This window comes from Diabrotica undecimpunctata, chromosome 6, assembly GCF_040954645.1.
Source record: "Diabrotica undecimpunctata isolate CICGRU chromosome 6, icDiaUnde3, whole genome shotgun sequence".
NCBI lineage: Eukaryota > Metazoa > Arthropoda > Insecta > Coleoptera > Chrysomelidae > Diabrotica > Diabrotica undecimpunctata.
Window position 1 is genome coordinate 25,984,398 of NC_092808.1, and position 18,437 is coordinate 26,002,834.

General features: G+C 34.0%; 1 protein-coding gene across 2 annotated transcripts in view; it reads right to left on the minus strand.

The window, feature by feature from the left end:
• fry (microtubule binding protein furry) overlaps positions 1 to 18,437 on the minus strand; it is a 192,596-nt gene that overhangs the window by 70,095 nt on the left and 104,064 nt on the right. For both annotated transcript variants that reach the window (XM_072534500.1, XM_072534498.1), the window contains exons 18-21: positions 4,787 to 4,912; positions 4,550 to 4,680; positions 4,264 to 4,362; positions 4,065 to 4,199 (exon numbers count right to left, since the gene is read on the minus strand). In XM_072534500.1, coding sequence (XP_072390601.1) covers positions 4,065 to 4,199; positions 4,264 to 4,362; positions 4,550 to 4,680; positions 4,787 to 4,912 — 491 coding nt within the window. The remainder of the gene's footprint in view (positions 1 to 4,064; positions 4,200 to 4,263; positions 4,363 to 4,549; positions 4,681 to 4,786; positions 4,913 to 18,437) is intronic.

The window sequence follows — 18,437 nt, forward strand, 5'->3', positions numbered from 1 at the left end:
ATAATTTATATATTGTAATTTTAAAAAATGTATAATTATCCATTTGAAATAAAAACTGAATGTTTTATAATCTTTATATATAACTTGAAAAATTAAATCACTTGGTTTTAATTATTAAATTTAATTTAACATTAAATCCCTTTTAAACCCCTTTGGATCCGCCACTGAAACAAATTACTTATAGAGAACGTTCTATCCAACAATCTATTTTCAATTCTCAACTAAATTCAAGTTTTCTTTAAAAAGTCAAATAGTACACGTGTCTCGGTCTGAGCTATCGTTACGTGATGCAATAAAATAATAAACTTTGTCCTGCCTTTGTATGCCGGGATTGCCGGGGCCAGGTTAAAAGAGAAACATAATAAAGCCGGAATCAGACAGCTCGTGGAATGGCGCTCTTCGCTGCTTGCTTTACGTCGGCAAAGAGAAACAAAAAATCGATATTAACGATCAGAAAAAAGACAACGGATGGCATACCACGTTACTGTAAAATTACTAAATATTTGCTTTTCGATAAATGCACTCGACCTACCCGAAAATGTAGTCAGACCATTCCGATGGTGAGTATTGAGCGTTAAATCTTTTGTACGCCATCAGTGTTGGCGGTAAAAATTGTATTAAGTTGGGTACCTAATTTATACAGTGATAAAAATTCCAACACAACTTCGTTAGACCCCTTCATAGTAAAATTACCACGACACTGACCATACCACTTTTAGCCGTGCCCGAAGGATTGGACATGCGGTGCAACAGTTTCTGATTCTTTTAAACCGGGTAGATTTACGGACAAACAATAGAATAGCACGCGCGAGCCATAAATAGACAGTTTTGCCCTATCACCGGGATCGTAAACCACAACTATTGAGAAGAAATACGTATTCCAAGTTGTGTTGGTTCCCGTCTTTATATTTTGTCTTTTTCTATTACGTATTTCCTATTTGTTTTCGCTGATGAAGAACGCCATTCCACATTCTTTGAACTAGCTTATTAAAGAAACAAAATCCACAAGGAAAATAATTCCTGTAGCTGGCTGTATACCACGTATAACAAAAGAGGTTAGTCTTTGTATGTGGGTATATTTTATTTTATAAAAACCCTTAAAAGGGCAACATTACAAGCACGAACGTTTTCGGAACAACTGTTCCATCATCAGGTTAAAATACCTAAAATAAGTATAAACCATTTAATTACAGCAAACGTGGTTTAAAATTTTGACTAAGGTTAAAAACAATAAAATGGTTATACTTACAGGTTACCATGCCTGAGCCACCAAAATATTTGGGTAAAAACCCTTTAAAATGAAAAATGTTACCAAAGATTGTACATGATGTTGATAATATTATATGATGTTTAATATTTTAATTAGATTTTACTTCAGGTAACATACACAAGTAAAATCTAATTAAAATATTAAACATCATATAATATTATCAACATCATGTACAATCTTTGGTAACATTTTTCATTTTAAAGGGTTTTTACCCAAATATTTTGGTGGCTCAGGCATGGTAACCTGTAAGTATAACCATTTTATTGTTTTTAACCTTAGTCAAAATTTTAAACCACGTTTGCTGTAATTAAATGGTTTATACTTATTTTAGGTATTTTAACCTGATGATGGAACAGTTGTTCCGAAAACGTTCGTGCTTGTAATGTTGCCCTTTTAAGGGTTTTTATAAAATAAAATATACCCACATACAAAGACTAACCTCTTTTATTAAAGAAACGTTCTGACAATTCATCGATAAATGTTTTTAACGAGGAAATTCGTTTCGTATCTGAACCGCTTGGTTCTGCACTAGCTTCAATACAAACATTTCGACTTTATCGATTTTCTCAGCAATCAATTTACCTGTACGTTTTTCGTTTGAATCTCTTGTATTATAACAAAATCGTAGCGCCTAAGATCATTCTTAAAAGTTTTATGTACTGAGAAAAGTAATGCAGATGCCAATCGTTGGACATCATATTCAATAGTAACGAACTGGCTTTTTTCTTTTTTTCAGTACAGATTTCTTTTTCATCAATTTCTACTTTTTGTTGGGGCCAATCATTTTGTTTTCTGTACAACTATTCCGGGCCCTCCCGCCATCGAGATTCGAACAATTGCCGAACACTACAGCCACTCAGGATAGGCTAAATTTCTAATCTCCTGAACTCTATTAAAAACAAAAACAGACTAGTCATCCTTACGTTGAATCCAAGAAAGAACAGTAGTGGAATCACTCCAAAAATAAGAACATATTGAGAAAATTGTTTTTTTACTGACTGATAAAGTCTAGCACCAATAGTGGCTGCCAACAGTTCCAATCTGGGTATAGAAATCTTCTTCAAAGGGGCCACATGACTCTTAGCTGCTATAAGGAAAATTGAGACATCATCATTCCGCACAACTCTTAAAAATACGACAGTTGCATAAGCTTCCTTACTTGCATCTGAAAATGTGTGCGAGCTCCAATGATCAGCTTCCATGGGTCCAGTGTGGAATCTCAATACTCGACAGTTGAGGAAGATGAGTAACAAAATTCTTCAGCCATATCATTCTCGACTGGAGCATCCAATCCCTGGCGCTTTTCCCAAAGTTTCTGTAGCAACAGTTTGGGGAATAGAGATACTGGACAGGTAGAACCAACAGACTCAAATTTACTCATGAGTTATAAAAGCATCAGTCTCTTAGTTATGGGACCTTTCCATTCCATTCCTTGAAAAGTTTCACTATTGATTTTCAGAGAGTCTCTTGATGAGTCCCAGAGAAGACCAAGAACAGGGACAACTGTTTTTGTATTACCAGAGGCCTCCCACTCTCTTATTATGGCTATCTAAGCTTCCTCCATAAGGGCGTTTGCTTCTGATATAAACACTCTCAACTCATTTCCATCAGTAACACTGGTCACACAATTATCCACATAAAACCCAGTCATAAGCTTTTCAATTGTGTTTTTAGAGTACGGATTATCATTATTCCAGCGCCTTTGTTAAATGAAACTATATAGTAGCACCCAGAAGAAATGGACTACAATTGACTCCAAAAACAAACCTCTTGTGTCGAAATACAAATTATTTTCCTTCATCGTTCACCCATAGGAACCTCAAAAAATCTCTGTCCTTTGAATGTACAGAAATTTGAAGAAAAGTCTTTCGAATATCCGACACAACTCCTACCTTTTGTTGTCTAAATCGTAATAGAACAGATAGAATAAGTTCAATAAGATTAGGCCCTACCTCCAAACACTGATTCAAAGAAGGACAACTCTGTTCATGAGATGATGCGTCAAAGACTGACTTAATTTTTGTGGTTTCACTATTATTTTCAATAACGGGCCTGTTAAGTACATAATGCACTCAATTAGTCTCTTCGGGATTATTCACTATTTATCTACAGGGTCGGTTATCCCAATAACATCAAGCTCCCAGAGTTTCGCTACAGAAGAATTAACAACAAATAACGAAAATGTAATCATACTTGTACTAAAATTAGAAGAAACTGCCTGTACATTGCCCATAAGTGTCCAACCTAACAAAGTTTCAAATGCTACAAGACCACACTGTAGCTGATATTTCCTCCCTGTATACAATTTGCCTACAATAGCAGCTCCAAACAAAATCTCAATTGGTGCTGTCTGTACGACATCGCTGAGTGAAATATTCATGTCACTGAGTTCCTCAATACGAGAGCCAAAGTAAATAGAAGAGACATCTGCACAAATTTTTGTTGCTAATTGCCTCACTAATTGCTTCACACCAGCACTCAGCTAGTGAGACGATGTGCTGATTAGGGAATTTTTTAAGTAAACATATTAACTAATTATTCGATAGTTAAGCATGCGTCACAAGAAAACAGTTTCAAAATAAAAAAAAATAAAATTTCTGGTGTTGTACTTTGTTTTCTTACGATGTTTTTCTATTTAGCGTGTTTTAAATTAACGTTATACTCTGAATTATTGATTGTTTTGCAACAATTTCTGCAAAATGCTCTATCATTATATATTTAAACAACTGTAATAAACTACAAAAAATCAAATATGCGGATTTTTTGGTTAAGTCTATAATGTCTTAATACTTACATATGGTAAAAGTTCGCAAGGAGCCATTCCTGATACTATAATTAAATACCGTATGATCACTTTCATATTATTTGGCCACGATGTACAAAGTGTTGCCCAAATTTCTTCAATTTCTTTCGGATGATTGTCACCAAACTGAAAATATCGTAATAATTAACTGATATAAATTTATTAATGTGCTTTTACAATTATTATATACCTTAGCTGTGATATAAAATATATTGGTTAAAACCATTTCCGTAGCTTCGGCGGAACCCCAGCCTTCTTTTCTTTCTGTAGCGATCTCGGCAGAATAGAACTAAAAAAGAAACATTAAAATGAGGCAATTTAGAAAACGTCTTCCACAATAGGTGTATTTCAACTGTTAATAAGAAGTGGTAGGCATTTTTGTGTTATATGTTTTTGACAACGATTCTGTCAAAATATTACCAATATTAGTAAAAAGACTTCTTTTAACTACATAAATTGTACAAATGTAACCATACCTGATACATGTGTGTATTTATTGTGGGTATATTTGGATCCACTAATTCCATATTATGTAACCAAGGCAATAGATACTGTAGTAGTAATTGACGAACTTCAGGTCTAGCTGTTTGGAATCTGTACGTTATTTCTAAAAAATACAATTTTTAAGATTTAGTGATTAAAAAAAATTAACATTGTTCATTCCATATTTAATATGCTCTTGTTTAAAAACTCAAAAATTTCTTATAACTTACCTGAAAACATTGGCATTGTCAGTTCAGGATGGAGCAAAGATAACTGGCGAGACAAATGTATCTGAGATCTACAGTATGTAGTAGCTAAAATTGTGTCCAAAGTACTTCTTCCTTTATCTCCTTCCGCTAAAAAAGAAGAATAAATGATAGAAATACAAATCTTAGTTAAAATAAATAAATTAGCTTATAATAATTGGAATACTTCTTTGCGAATTTGATAGAGAATTTCTGTATATTCTTCCTATCATAATGTTACGTCCGTCCGCTCGCTACGCTACCGATCTCCATTCTAGCGGCAATGTTTTGACATCACCGAACGTTGATAACTGTGTAGGCGTGTGTACGGATGGTGCCCGAGCGATGTCTGGACAGTATGGAGGACCACAAGCTTTCATAAAAACCAAGGCCCAAGTGTAAAATAGACACATTGTGTCATACATAGAGAGGCCTTAGCAGCAAAGAACGTTACACCTGAATTAAGTGTTGTGATGGATAGCATTATTAAAGTGGTGAACTACATTAAAACACGACCCGTGAAATCAAGACTTTTTCATAAACTTTTTGAAGAAATGGGGACCGAGCACACCTCTTTAATTTATTATTGCAACTCTTGTTGGCTATTTGTGTGCAAATGAATTTTACACGTATCTACATACAGAATCACATGATGGTGCGCAAAACTTTATTAATTCAGAGTTTATAATAAAATTAGCATACCTCTGTGACATATTTAACAAATTAAATGATCTTAATAAGTCTTTGAACTGACAGAATTATACTGTGATTCCAGCCTAAAGGTTAAATACGACAAGGACTAACTGTTTGAATTTTGGAGCTCACCTTCTCATGAATATCATGCCATCAGCACTGCTGCATTAAAGATTTTAGTACCATTTGCGACTTCGTACTTATGCGAAACGAGCTTTTCTGTAGTTGTAGTAATTAAAAGGAGGAGGAAACTTAGAAAAGAAATGAGAGTGGCAATTTCCAAACTGGAGCCCCGGTTTCATAAGCTGTGCTCAAAAAAGCAAGCACATCCCTCACATTAACCAGCCAGTTATTTAAATAGGTATCAGCGATGTCGTCGAACGTATAGCCAAGCTGAAATGGAATTGGGCAGGTCACATAGCGAGACTGAAAGACACAAGATGGACCAGAAAACTAATTGACTGGCGCCCACGAGAAGAGGTCGCAGCAGAGGACGACCACCAACACGCTGGATGGACATTAGACGAATATCGAAGAAATGGCAACAACAAGCACAGAACCGTGAAGAGTGGCGAAAAATGGGAGAGACCTGTGTTCAGCAGTGGACAGAAGAGGTTGAATGATGATGATGATGACATATATATATATATATATATATATATATATATATATATATATATATATATATATATATATATATATATATATATATATATTGTAACACATGATTGAAGGGCACCTGTTAGATAGTAGTAGCCTCTTTGCAGATGTAATAAGGCTGCGAATAGGTACTATTTGATTTCAAACAGAACACGGAACAAAGATAGATGCGTATACGCTGGTTAGAAATACGTGAAGCAAAGGTTATTTCTTTTTGAGTAACAATTTCGCCAATTGCCTTGATGTAAGCAAATAGCACTACGTTTGGGATAGCGTTCCTAACAATGGCCTGAGTTCTACTGGGACATGATGTTGCTGTTATAGATGTTTTCTGTGTGGTTTTGGCTACTGCAGCGAAGCTAGCTTGAGCTGTTTGTGTTGATGATGCTATAATTACAAATTTAATATTTTGGATGCCAAAATGTATGGACAGCCAAACCAACGACTGGCCAAATATTAGCTTTCGAAAGTGAATCGACTTACCAACAAAAGAAGCCAGGAGTTCACTCGTTGACTTCTTAACCATAGAATACTAACTATCGTAATTTTTACGACGCCAATGTCATGTAGGATATTGTGGAAGGGGTACACCAGTTTCTCTCGCCCGCTCATCTATTCTTACATTAATAGGGTATATCGAACGTTTGACAAGTACAGTTACGCCTATATGTTAACTGAAGTGCCTACAAGAGAGCACAGCTTCGTAAATATTACGAAGGTTAGTATTAACGATATAATTGCAGAAAGAACGATATTATCAGTTTTTTTTATCAGACCTCTTATGAAGTTGGAGTTGGAAACTGAGTTGCAATTGTGCCTGGAAGATTTGTGGCCAGATGAATAACAATAATAATAATCGGATAACAATTCTGATAAATCAGAAAGTTGATCTGAAAAGGAAGATGCTGTTTTGGAAGCATTCAGTTCATCTGCAACATTAAACGAAAATGATTCAGATTCCGACCACGACTTGCCATCCAGTAGTAAGAAAAAAAAAAGAAATTCTAAACAGAGTTATGAGTTGGAAAAGCAGTTTACTTCAGTGTTTTTAAGAAAAGAAAGTAATGGCTTTAAAATCAACAAAGAAAAGAAATGACCTGCTCAGTAAACTCCACCAAACAAAGCACAATCTCCAGAAATTGCAGCTAAAGAGAAACAAACTCGGTTGCCGTCGACTCTAAAAGGTCAAAATGGACACAGATGATCATCCCAACCAAAGCACGCTGCTAAACCGTAACTTCCTATGTTTTATTTAAGGCCCCACTGATAACACACACACACTCTATTGGATGCTTTTCATTGTTTTATGAGTCCAAAGTCTCTGGAAAAAATTATAGGATATACAAATGTTGAAATTTCTGTTAAGGCACAAAAATATAAAGTCGAAAAACTTACAAATTCGAAAGTAAATATTGACGAATTGCATGCACTCATATGACTACTCAATTTTGCTGCTGCTCAAAAAGACAATCATATTTGATGTGTGCAAGACGAATATTTGATGACAAAATTTCTGGTGTGATATATAGAGCAACTATGAGCCGGGAAAGATTTGAATTTCTTGAATAGAATGTTTATGTTTTGACGATAAAATGTCTAGACCAGGCAGAAAGGAAACATACCTATTAGCATACATAGATATTCGTGAAATATGGGATGATCTTTTACAGAACTACAAAACGTTTTATAAGCCTGGATCATACCTAAGAATCGATGAGCAGCTACTGGCTTTAAGGGGAAGATGTCCTTTCCGGATATATATCCCAAATAAGCCAGCCAAATATGGACTGAAAATAATAATGCTGTGGGACATAGGTACCAAATGTATGTTCGATGCAGAATTGTATTTAGGAAAGTGAACTAAAACCAAAGGACAGCCTCTATACAGCGTTCCACGTTAAGAAAATAACATTGCGGAGATAGGGCCATGTATTTCTTATGGACGATAGAAGCGCAGCGATGCCACGATGAACGCAAGCACAATTCAGGTTTGTATAATTTGTATTTTCGTTTTCACAGACATAAATTAAATTAACGTTTTTTAACGTAATTGACCAAAAGTGCCCATTCGAAACAAGAGATGAAAAGTAGGAAAAATGATTTTAATTAAATAAATAGTATTTACAAAAGATAATTTTATTTTATCTTATTTTAATTATAGTAACGACAGTTTATTTGTTTTTCGGTAAGAATATCATATACCATGAATCATAGAAATCAGTAGAAAATATTGCTTAGTTAAATCATGCACTTTGCCGGCTATTAAAGATTTAAAAATAAATAAACGGACCGCTTGGAATGCATATATCTAATTACTAATTGCAACTTAAAATAATACGGTGTGCGTATGTCACCGATTTTATGCCGTTCTCTGAGACTTCATAATGATAATAAGGCTTTGTGGTTCTTCAGTTGTTATTCTGACTTTACAGTTAAATGTTAATTGAAAATGGAAATTCGAAAAATATATCGACAATCTAGTAAACCGCATTCCTGAGAGTTTTGACAACACTGATCTCCATAAGCCTAATGTTATTTTCTTAACGTGAAACGCTCTATAGGAGAATATTATGTAAAACAATTAACTCAGGGTGTGTATAGAAGTAACAGTAACATAACTATAAATAAATTGGTTTACGTCAGTGCCGTTAGCAACAGAGATCTTAAAACCTCTTTATAATTTAACTAAAATTGGTACTCTACCGCAAAATAAAAGAGAAATACCTCCCGAGATAATAAATCTCAAAAATCGTGAGATTGATCATTTCTTATTTTGCTTCGATGGTGAAAAACAATATATAAGTCAAAAGTAAATTCATTAAATTTTTTAATGCAACCAAGTACGGAGTAGACACATTTGACCAAATGTGCGGAAACATGAACATTTCTAGAACAACAAGAACATGGCATCTTTGCTTGTTAAATATAGCTTGGTAAACTCTTGGATAATTTATATTCATAACCAATAATGACAGCAGAAAAACACCATCACCAGAAAAGAATTTATGGCCATTTTGTTTGAATAACTGACTAAACCTTGGCTACAACATCGTGTAAATTGCCCAACTTAAAACTGCTCGGTAAAGTTGCTTATTGAGAATATTTTAAATCTAGAGCAGCTGAAAGAACGAATATGTCCTGTGCTAAAACGTAGCATGTGTTAATTTTGTCCATCTAAAAAACACCATAGTATTTGAGGACAACTTAGAAGACCTACAAGTTCTTATGAACAAAATCACGTATTACAGTTAACAATATGGACTCAATATAAACGTTAAGAAGACAAAGCTTATGATAATTAGCAAGAAAAGAATAACAGAAGGTCAACTCTACGTCAACCAATCCCCTGTAGAAAGAGTGACGCACTACAACTACCTCGGCACCATAATAAATGAAGAATGGACCAACAATCAGGAGATTAGGGCACGCATCGGAAGAGCTAGATCTACCTTCAATCGGATGGGGGCCTTCTTCAAGAGTCACAACCTCTCTATTGATACAAAAGTAAGAATGCTGCGATGCTACGTCTTCTCTGTCCTTTTTTATAGTGTTGAATCGTGGACCTTGAACGAAGATATGTGCAGTAAACTGGAAGCATTTGAGATGTGGCTATATCGGAGAATGTTTAAGATCCCGTGGACTGACCGAGTCACAAATGAGGAGGTCCTCAGAAGAATGAATAAGCATCGAGAAGTACTGACCACCATCAAATCTCGAAAGTTACAGTTCTTCGGACATATTATGCGAAATGAATCCAGATATGATCTCCTTCAAGCCATTTTGCAAGGAAAAATATTTGGAAAACGAGGTCCAGGAAGAAGAAGAACATCTTGGTTAAAGAACCTCAGAATCTGGTTCAATACAACATCTGTGCAGCTTTTCCGCGATGCATCAGATAAGATAAAGATTGCCATGATAATCGCCAACATTCGTAACGGATAAGCACATCAAGAAGAAGAAAAAAACGTCGAATGACAATGACAACCCATCATTGCAAGCACTGTCGACGTCCATTTTGTGGTGAACATGGCGCTCCTTGTTGTAGAAATAAAATGTAGAATTTACGATTTTTTTTTTTATTTTTAGGGTTTAGAAACATCTCTTTGTTCAAAATAATTTGTAAAATTCCAAATTTTTTTTCTCAGTGTAGTAGATTTTACGATGGTTAGTGTAAATGAAGGTAAAAATAAAGTTAGTACTCTAGGGTTAAACCACAAAAATTCGCGAACAAATTTGAAATGCCTATTTTAACTTCTCTGGTAAATGCATAGAGCTTTTTTAACTGTTAAGCTTTTATCCAAACTTCTTAATCAACCTCCCTCAATATTTTCTTCGAGCAAAATTCTGTATTTGTATTTAATATTATTCAAAATGTTCACAGATTAATTGTTTATAGAAGTGAACCATTCCAATTTTTTCGCCCCTCGAAAGTTACTGTGGGTTCCACGGCACCCGCGTAACCCGTTCTGGCCACGCCTATGGTTTGTGTACCACAAAATAGTTTGCGCCAATGGTGCCTGCTATAATCCGGTCTCGATAAGATAAAGAGTCCTTTAAGCTGTGGGCCGTGGGCTGTGGGCACGATTGCGCCTCGCCGGTGCGGTGGTAGATTTAATCCTCGGGTATGGGACCATTGTACCATAATTATTAGATACTGGAATTTCTGATCTTCTAGGAAAATTCGTAAATATCTTAAAAATAAGTAAGCTGTTTATTAGTTACTAGGCAGAAAGGGTGGGTGAGATGTGGGGTGCATATTATTTATAAAACTGGAATCTTTCAAAAACATAGTAGTTGTTTAAATTGGGTCATCTGCAATATGGAGAAACTTACAAGTGAACGGGGCAATACCCTTGTGCTTTTTCAAAATTTTAAATTTCGAAATTGTGGACTTGTAAATAAGGGTATTAAGTGGAGGTGCACTAACAAAAAGTGTAAATCTAAGCTGTACACAGATGAAGCTATAACTGTTGTTTTGGGTAAGTAATAATTCTTATAAATATTGTATGCGAATTTCACTATCCAAAGACAAGAGAAATTATAAATAATTTAGGCAAAAAAGCATAAAAATTAATAACAAATATTGTGTTACAGACAAGCTAATAGAACATAACCACACCGAAGATCGACTCATACAAATTCATGCCATGCGAAATAGCCTAAAAAGAAAAGCTACTGACGACATCAGTGAAAAACCAGCAAAGTTAATTCAGCAAGAAATCGCCCAGTCTCCTGATATTCTGGACAAGATTAGCTTGAAGGAGTTATACAACATGCGGAAATGTCTATATCGAAAACGCAGGTCCCTTTTTCAAAAGTTACCAGTCGACATTTCTGAGACACAAAACACTCTGGACACGCTTACGATTAAAACATGTAAGAATGAAATTTTTTTAATAGCTAATTGTCACGAATAGGGAAGGATGGAAGAATGTTTTAAAGCAGGCCAAGGCTCACGAAGGGCTGTAGCGCCAACTGATGATGATGAATTGTCACGAAAGTAATATTGTTATATTTTCTTGTACAACAAATCGAAAATTTTTGAGTTCTTGCTCAACAATGTACGTTGATGGTACATTTGAATATGCGCCAAAATATTTTTTGCAAATGTTTACATGACACGTTATAAAAAATAATCACTACATGCCACTGGTTTTGTGTTTGTTACCAAACAAACGTAAAAGTAGCAGTCCAAGGCATGCTCCTCCTCCAAACCTCTCGATTCCATCGCTCTTCTAATTCCTTCATTCCATGAGCGTCGAGGTGTACCTCTCTTCCAGGGGGCTTCTATCTGTGAAGTTTTTGAGGCCAACGTTCGTCAGGCATTCTCATTAGGTGTACAAATCATTTTAAACCTCTTCTTTCTATTCTGTCAATGACCGTTTCTGTAACATTCATGTTATTTCTTATAGATTTGTTGGTCTTCCTTTTCAGCCTTGATGTTCTAGCACTTCTTCTCAAATAATCCATTTCACGTCATTTCACAAAACACAAGAAATGATACAATAACCAGAATTTAAGCTTTCGAAATGAGATTTCTTGGGAGAGTGAAGACCTATTATAAGATCTAATATTGTAACGTGTCCAAAAGCGGATTGTTAACATTTTTTATAATTTTCCTAACACTCATTATCTTAGTATAATTTTTTTAAGTATTTCTCAAGAAATTATTTTATGCCGTGTTGATCGTGTGAAGTCGATATTAAGTACTTATTTGGATTTTATTAAAAACTAGTGACTTTGCCCGTCACATGCGACGGGGGATCCAATTAATTCTCATCTACAGACCGTCATTAAAATTTTTAAAATAATAAACTTTTTGCATCTAAAAAGTATGATCTGGTGCACTTCTGACCTGACATCATGTTTTTTTACTATACCCTGTATACATATATATTGATGGCACGCTATATACATTATATATGTACTATAACTCTCACGTCGTTTGATTTTATGTGTCATGTGCTAGTATTAGGCTAATTACTATTTTAATGGGAATAAGCTTCAATTAAAGGTTAAAATAAGTTTATTGACGTTTCTATTTCCACTTCGGAAATCGTTCTCAAAATACAAACATTATTAAAATAGTAATTACTTTAAAATGCCACAAGAAAATAGGTTCAGAACAGTATTAGGCTAATTGTTTATTTTGTAATCAGTCAGAGGCCTTCTTCAGGTCAATAAAGCAAATTTACCTTATGCATTATATATAAAGCAAATATTTCTATTATCATCCATAGTGTCATGTGACGTCTTATGTCGCTATACGTAAATTATTAACGAAGATGATGTGTAGTGCCGTTTTAGTAGTCTCTTTGTTTTTTCTATCTGAATATATTCGTTATATCCTCCCCTTTCATTTGCTATGTCGCATGCTAGCATTCAAATTGTTTATTTTGTACTCAGCCTGAGGCCTTATTTAAGTAAATAAATCAAAATTTGTCTTATGGTAAATCTATTTTTATTCATAGTGACCTATGGTATCTCGGATGTCGCTATACGTTGATTAATAACGAAGATGATGTGTAGTACCCTTTTGGTAGTTTCTTTGTTTGTTTTATCTGAATATATTGATCTCTCGCCCGACCTTGAGATCTCAGACTAGAGTCTACATATTTAAATATAATTTTTATTAACGATTTGTTAGCATAAGATGTAAGGTACGAAGGTACGAAAAAATTGGTTACTTTCGATATACCTCGTACATTATATTTTTCTACAATAGGCTTCAAGGTTGATGATAGCCGTAAAACGTATTTTAGATTTTGTAAATATTTGAAAACAATGAATTATGTCCAAAGACATATATTTTGAGTAGCGAGTGATATGAAAAAGACCGCAAAATCGTTATCTGTTCTTATTACAGTTGTAGAAATAACATACGCAACACTTTGGTTAAATTATGTCTTTTAAATGTCTTTCCTTTCATTTGCTATGTCGCCTGTTAGGATTTAATCCGTTGTTTATTCTTTACTCAGCCAGAGGCCTTCTTTAGATCAAGAAATCAAATTTTTGTCTTATAGTAAATCTATTTTTATCTATAGTGCCCTATGATATCTCGTATGTCGCTATAGGTTCATTAATAATAAAGTTACTGTGTAGTGCCCTTTTGGTAGTCGCCATGTTTGTTTGTATATCTTAATATATTCGTTATTTCCTACTCTTTCATTTACTATGTCGCATGTTAAGATCATTTTGTACTCAGCCAGAGGCCTTTTAAGTTATTAAATCAAAATTTGTCTTTTAGTAAATCTATTTTTATCGGTAGTGCCCTATGACATCTCGTATATAACTATATATTGATTAATAATGAAGACACTGTGTATTGCCCTTTTGGTAACGGCCTTGTTTGTTTTTTTCATCTTAATGTATTCGTTATGTATCTTTCCTTTTTATTTAACGCATCACACGCTCCAATCGGATCAATAACAAAGGAGGTATGATGTAATGTCCTTTCGGCAATGCCACAATGTGTGTTTTTTCTGTCTCAACATATTCGCTACCCCCTCTTAGTTCCAATGATATATCATACGTCACGATCCGACGAACTACTTACCCCTTCACAAAACGCTCAAAAAATGAGCAGAATGAACCTTAGCATTTTGGTATGGGATTTTATATGGGAAATAAAGCAGAAACGGCATAGCAGAATATTTACAGGTATAGCTTTTACTTAATTTTATTTAATTTTACTGAATTTTATTTAATTTTATTTAATTTTACTGAATTTTATTTAATTTTATTTAATTTTATTTAATTTTATTTAATTTTATTTAATTTTATTTAATTTTATTTAATTTTATTTAATTTTATTTAATTTTATTTAATTTTATTTAATTTTATTTAATTTTATTTAATTTTATTTAATTTTATTTAATTTTATTTAATTTTATTTTGGTAAAATGTGTGGTGGGTTACCAAAAATGTTACATCACTGAAATATTTCAAATTTAAAATCTTGGAATTTCTCTATTAATTTGTGACAAAAATTCTCTCTTGCTTTTTTTCATACGAGCCGCCGTTTTTTATGCAAAATAAATACAACCTCTTAACGCGCATTTTTCATTTCTTCAATAGATCATCAAGAACTATCTAATACAATAACACTAAACCAGAAAAATAACATAAAGTACCACTAATAAAATTTAAAACAGCACAAAGGTACAACAAATGTTCAAATTGACCTCCCTGAAACGTGATCAATACGCGAAAATGATAAATATAAAATTCTTAGTTGTATGTCAAAAAATGCGAAATAACTACCTCTTAAAACCCACCAATTTTCATTTGCATAACTCAACCGATTTCAGAGCAATAAATAAATCGTCAGTTTGTAAGAAAAATTTCAACATCCCCTGTATCTTGGAAAACGAAGCATTTGCTGACATAGCAAATAGCAAATTGTCATTATTTTTCTTGCAGAATCACTTCATAAAGTTTGTCGCATTTATTTACTACGACCCTTTACGAATAAAAAATTACGCCTATGATTTTATTAATAAGTAAAAACCCAAAACAGTTTATATTACAAACTGAAAGCAAAAATTATTTTAAAACATTGAAACATGATTGATATCGATTTAAAAGAGAATGGACCTTACAGTTGAGTTTCGTTTTATACGCCTCTGATCTTAAATAAACATACCGGCTCCACAAAATGTCGGCGAGTCGCAGACACGCCGACGTTTCTTGAATCAGCATTATAGACCAGCAACATGCAGATGTTTATAGCCAAACCGGACAATTAAAGGTGGACGATAACTGTTATTTCAGTTATCACGTGGAACGTTAATATTTAGTAAATATTTCGCATTTAATATTTTTTATACTGAGATTATACCGAGAAAATAAAATCATAAAGACAAATTTTTATTTTTATTTATTTGCAGATTGTCCAAATATAACATACTGTTGGTATGGTGTATAAAAAGTGTAAGTAAAGTTTTAAATTATCTCAAAGGAAAACCGTTACAAACTCGCATTTTCAGAAAAAATTGTGTGAAGACATGGGTATGGGTTCTTTATATGTAATTCTTCTTTACCATACTTCAGATTGGTTTCAAGAGATTACGTCTGATTTATTTGAAAGATGATAATTCGGAATATGAAACTTTCTTTCCAAATCTCCTTTGGTTTCTCATTCTAGCTTTCCTTGCCGATTTATTGCCTAATCCGAATAGGGCCTTGCAAGATCATGATTTTAATATAATCAGCGTCACGTATAAAGTTTTAGATTAGATACAGATTTATAAAAAATTGAATTACGGCAGATTTCAATTGGAAAAAATAATTGTAATTAATTCCAGTGCGTTCAAAAACTAATAGAAGAGTTAGCCAAGTATAATAATAGGATCAATTTTGAGCAATTTTCTACAGATATGCAAGCTACTTTGGATAACATAAAACTCTGTGAATATTTCTCCAAATGAATTCAAACCAGCCATGAGACATACAGTACAGTTGGGAATGGTTTTATGGTTGATGTAATCAATACAAAAGACAGTAAAGGCCAACATCTATTGACTTTCGGACTGTAGCCTCTTTTCTTTCTTTAACTAAAAACACAACAATTTTATAATTATATATATATATATATATATATATATATATATATATATATACATATATATATATACATATATATATATACATATATATATATATATACATATATATATACATATATATATATATATATATATATATATATATATATATATATATATATATAGAGAGAGAGAGGAAGAGTTATGCAGTCAAATTAATGAAAGAATGCGAATAATAGAACAAAATGATGATACCGAAGAGATGGTCAATGATATTAAAGGAACGATTCTGGCAGTAAACAGGGAAGTTAAAACACAGATCAGGAAGAGAAAGCATAACGAATGGATGACGGACGAAATTATGGATCTAATGGAAAAGCGAAGGCAACATAAACAACAACGTAATCAAGACAAATACAAACAGATACACAAAGAAATTCGCCAGAAAATTAAGAAAGCAAAAGAACGTTGGATGGTGGAAAGGTGCAACGAAATAGAACAATTGCAGGAAAAAGGAGATAGTTTTGGACTACATAAGAAGATCAAAGAAATATCGAATATACACAAAAGCCACCACAGAACAAGAATACGCAACGACAGAAACGAATACATAGAGTCAGAAGAGGAGATAGCAATGGCGTGGAAAGAATACGCAGAAAGACTTTTTAATGACGAAAGACCAATACAACCAACGCGTAAACTTCCTTCCGAAAATTTATCAGGGCCATCAATAATGCGAAGTGAAATAGAATATGCAGTTAGAACCACAAAGATGCATAAAGCAACAGGTCCAGATGAAATTAATATAGAAGCAATAAAACTACTAGACGAGGAGAATATCGAAATCTTGGTAAAGCTGTTCAATAGAATTTATGATACTGGTTACATTCCGCGAGAATGGCTGCAGTCATCCTTTGTGATGATCCCAAAAACAGCTAATGCCACAAAATGCAATGAACACCGCTTAATCAGTTTAATGAGTCACTTGCTGAAACTCTTCCTTAGGATATTACACTCAAGAATGTACAAGATACTAGAAGAACTTAGCGGGTCAACACAATTCGGTTTTAAGGGAGGACTAGGAACAAGAGAGGCAATTTTATGTTTGAGCACGTTAATACAAAACTGTTTAGATCAACGAAAAGATGTCTACCTCACCTTCATCGACTACGAGAAGGCATTTGACAATGTTAAACATGATATCATGATGGAACTACTACATAGGGCCAACATTGACCAGAAGGAGATCAGAATTATTCAGAATCTATACTGGAACCAAATGGCAAAGGTGAGGATTGATCAAGACCAATATACGGATGAATTTGAAATCCGGAAAGGTGTCCGCCAAGGCTGCATACTCTCTCCGATGCTTTTTCATTTATATGTTGAAAATATATTTGCGGAAGCATTAGAAGACACGGAATTAGGCATTAAGGTGAACAGCATACCAATTAGCAACCTACGCTATGCGGTCGACACAGTGATTATAACTGATAAATTGGAAGATCAGCAGTTATTACTTGATAGGGTGAATAGCATAGGTAAAAAATATGGCCTCAAAATCAACATTTTGAAAACGAAATATATGGTCATTAGCAGAAACCCTCCAGAAAACCCGATAATATGCATAGGTGACGATCGCATAAAACGCGTGAAAACTTTTAAATACCTTGGCACCACAATCAATGACCAATCGGATCCACAACAAGAGATAAAAACCCGAATACAAATGGCAAGACAAGCTTTTGTGAAATTCAGACCGCTCCTATGTAATCAAAACCTACATTTCGAAATACGCTACAGAATGGTCAAGAAATATGGAAATACGTGCTTGGCGGAGGAAGGCGATGGATAGGGACGACTGGAGAAAAATTCTTGGGGAGGCTAGGACCCACACAGGGTTGTAAAGCCAAAATGATGATGATGATGGTCAAGTGCTACATATGGTCCATCTTGCTTTATGGCATGGAAACGTGGACTTTGAAAAAAACATCTATCAACAAACTTGAAGCATTTGAAATGTGGTCATTAAGAAGAATGATGCGCATACCTTGGGTGGATAGAGTTCGAAACGATGACGTCCTTAAGAGAGCCGGCGTGGAAAGAGAACTCTTTAAATTAATTAAAAAACGCAAGATTGGTTACCTTGGGCACATATTGAGAGAAGCAAAATATGAAATACCACAGTTAATCCTACAAGGGAAGATCGAAGGTAGGAGAGGAGCCGGCCGCAAACA